This window comes from Lipomyces chichibuensis (assembly GCF_038497645.1).
Source record: "Lipomyces chichibuensis strain CBS 12929 unplaced genomic scaffold V1513scaffold_160, whole genome shotgun sequence".
NCBI classification, from domain to species: domain Eukaryota; kingdom Fungi; phylum Ascomycota; class Lipomycetes; order Lipomycetales; family Lipomycetaceae; genus Lipomyces; species Lipomyces chichibuensis.
In genome coordinates this window covers 1-1,454 of record NW_027117612.1, presented here as the reverse complement: position 1 = coordinate 1,454, position 1,454 = coordinate 1, and the positions used below count along the sequence as shown (strand labels likewise).

Below are 1,454 nucleotides of genomic sequence, written 5' to 3'. Positions count from 1 at the left end.
AACCTTCCCACGTGATGTCGATCTTACATCAGTACATAATAGATCTTCCTATGCAGATCTCTCTCAATATATACATCTTAGTAGATTTCCCTTGTACACATCTCCCTGTGTTTGTGACGGGGTGTTACAATAGGGCCCAGCAGAAACCGCGGAATGCAAAGGAGTTGTTCAACTTGAGGCATGCATCTTTACGTAATGTTATCGAGCGTATATTTGGATTGCTGAAGAAGAAATACAAGGTCTTACGTGGCTCCGAATATTGAATATTGTTTCGATACACAGGGTCGTATCGTTCTTGTCCTCACGGCTCTGCACAACTTCATTCGCCTTCAGGATGGTGAGGCTGCCGACGACTTGCTTGAATGTGAGCCTGAGAGACGCGAAAAGGAAGATACTTCCGAAAGCTCCTCAAAGGCAATGGATAGGTTCAGGGACGAATTAGCTGAGAGGATGTGGAACGACTACCAGCGGTATTTGCGGAGTCATCAATGAGCTAGGGTCTATATATAAAATTGTAGTACATCAATTCAAACTATTCCTTAAGCTAAGCTATCTAGCGACACCTCCTCCTCCTCCTGCTGCGGAAGTAGCTCTGTTCCAACGGCGACCTCTAGCCACCGATCTCTCTTCTCATCAGCTTTAAGCTCGTAAATATACGGGCTTTGCTTTCAGATTCGAGGACATTAATTGCGTCAACAAACGTATCGATGCCTAGCCTACCCTCATAGTCCCTATATAGGAGATCAATTGCCGTCTCCTGTATTGTCTTTTTGTCCTGCTTTGCCTCACGAGAGCGCACGTGACAAATAAATGAAAAATAATTGGGTTACTAAGAGAATAATAAGTGGGAGATAAGTGAAAATTAAGTGGGAAATAATTGAGGTAATCCAAACACACCTCACCCTTATTTATTTAATGTACATACGGTCCTGCACAAAATAGTCAATCGCTAAGCCTAACCTTATTCGCGGCCATCCCAATAATGGAAATACAAAGCCCCATACCCAGTCCCCAAAGAGCGGACCTCACGAAACTTATCTTGCCGCGTTTAATGTTGATATACGCAGCCGTATAGAGCGCCCGGACTAACAAATACATCCCTGCGAAAGCATTCATACTTTGATTGGGAAGTTGGACGACAGTGCCAATAACCAGCGCAGTCGCAAATAATGGAAAATTTTCCATCCCGTTCTTATGCGCAGCTTCCGCGCGCTCGAAACTGGCGTAGGTTTCTTTCGGAACGATCCGTTTCATAGTCTCGTCCCATTGTGTGGACCGCGGATTTGAATTATCCCATTGTCCATTTGTGGCGGATTTGATAAGATTCACCGCGTAGGCATGGGGATAGAGGCTGAGGATGTAGCAGACGGGTAGCGCGAAGAGCGAATAGTTTTGGGTCGGAAGAAACGACATTGTGCGAAACCTTGAATCAGATGTGAGTGATATGCTGTAAA

At 45.0% G+C, this 1,454-nt stretch overlaps 1 protein-coding gene across 1 annotated transcript; it reads right to left on the bottom strand.

The window, feature by feature from the left end:
• Positions 1–496: 496 nt before the first annotated feature.
• Positions 497–1,454, bottom strand: V1513DRAFT_455756 (uncharacterized protein). The gene has a single exon (XM_066899530.1). The coding sequence runs from the start codon at positions 1,411–1,413 to the stop codon at positions 943–945; it is 471 nt and encodes a 156-aa protein (XP_066750216.1). The 5' UTR covers positions 1,414–1,454; the 3' UTR covers positions 497–942.

What these genes read in the sequence shown, in the direction of transcription:
- V1513DRAFT_455756 (XM_066899530.1), bottom strand. Translation starts at nt 1,413, where the DNA reads ATGTCGTTTCTTCCGACCCAAAACTATTCGCTCTTCGCGCTACCCGTC.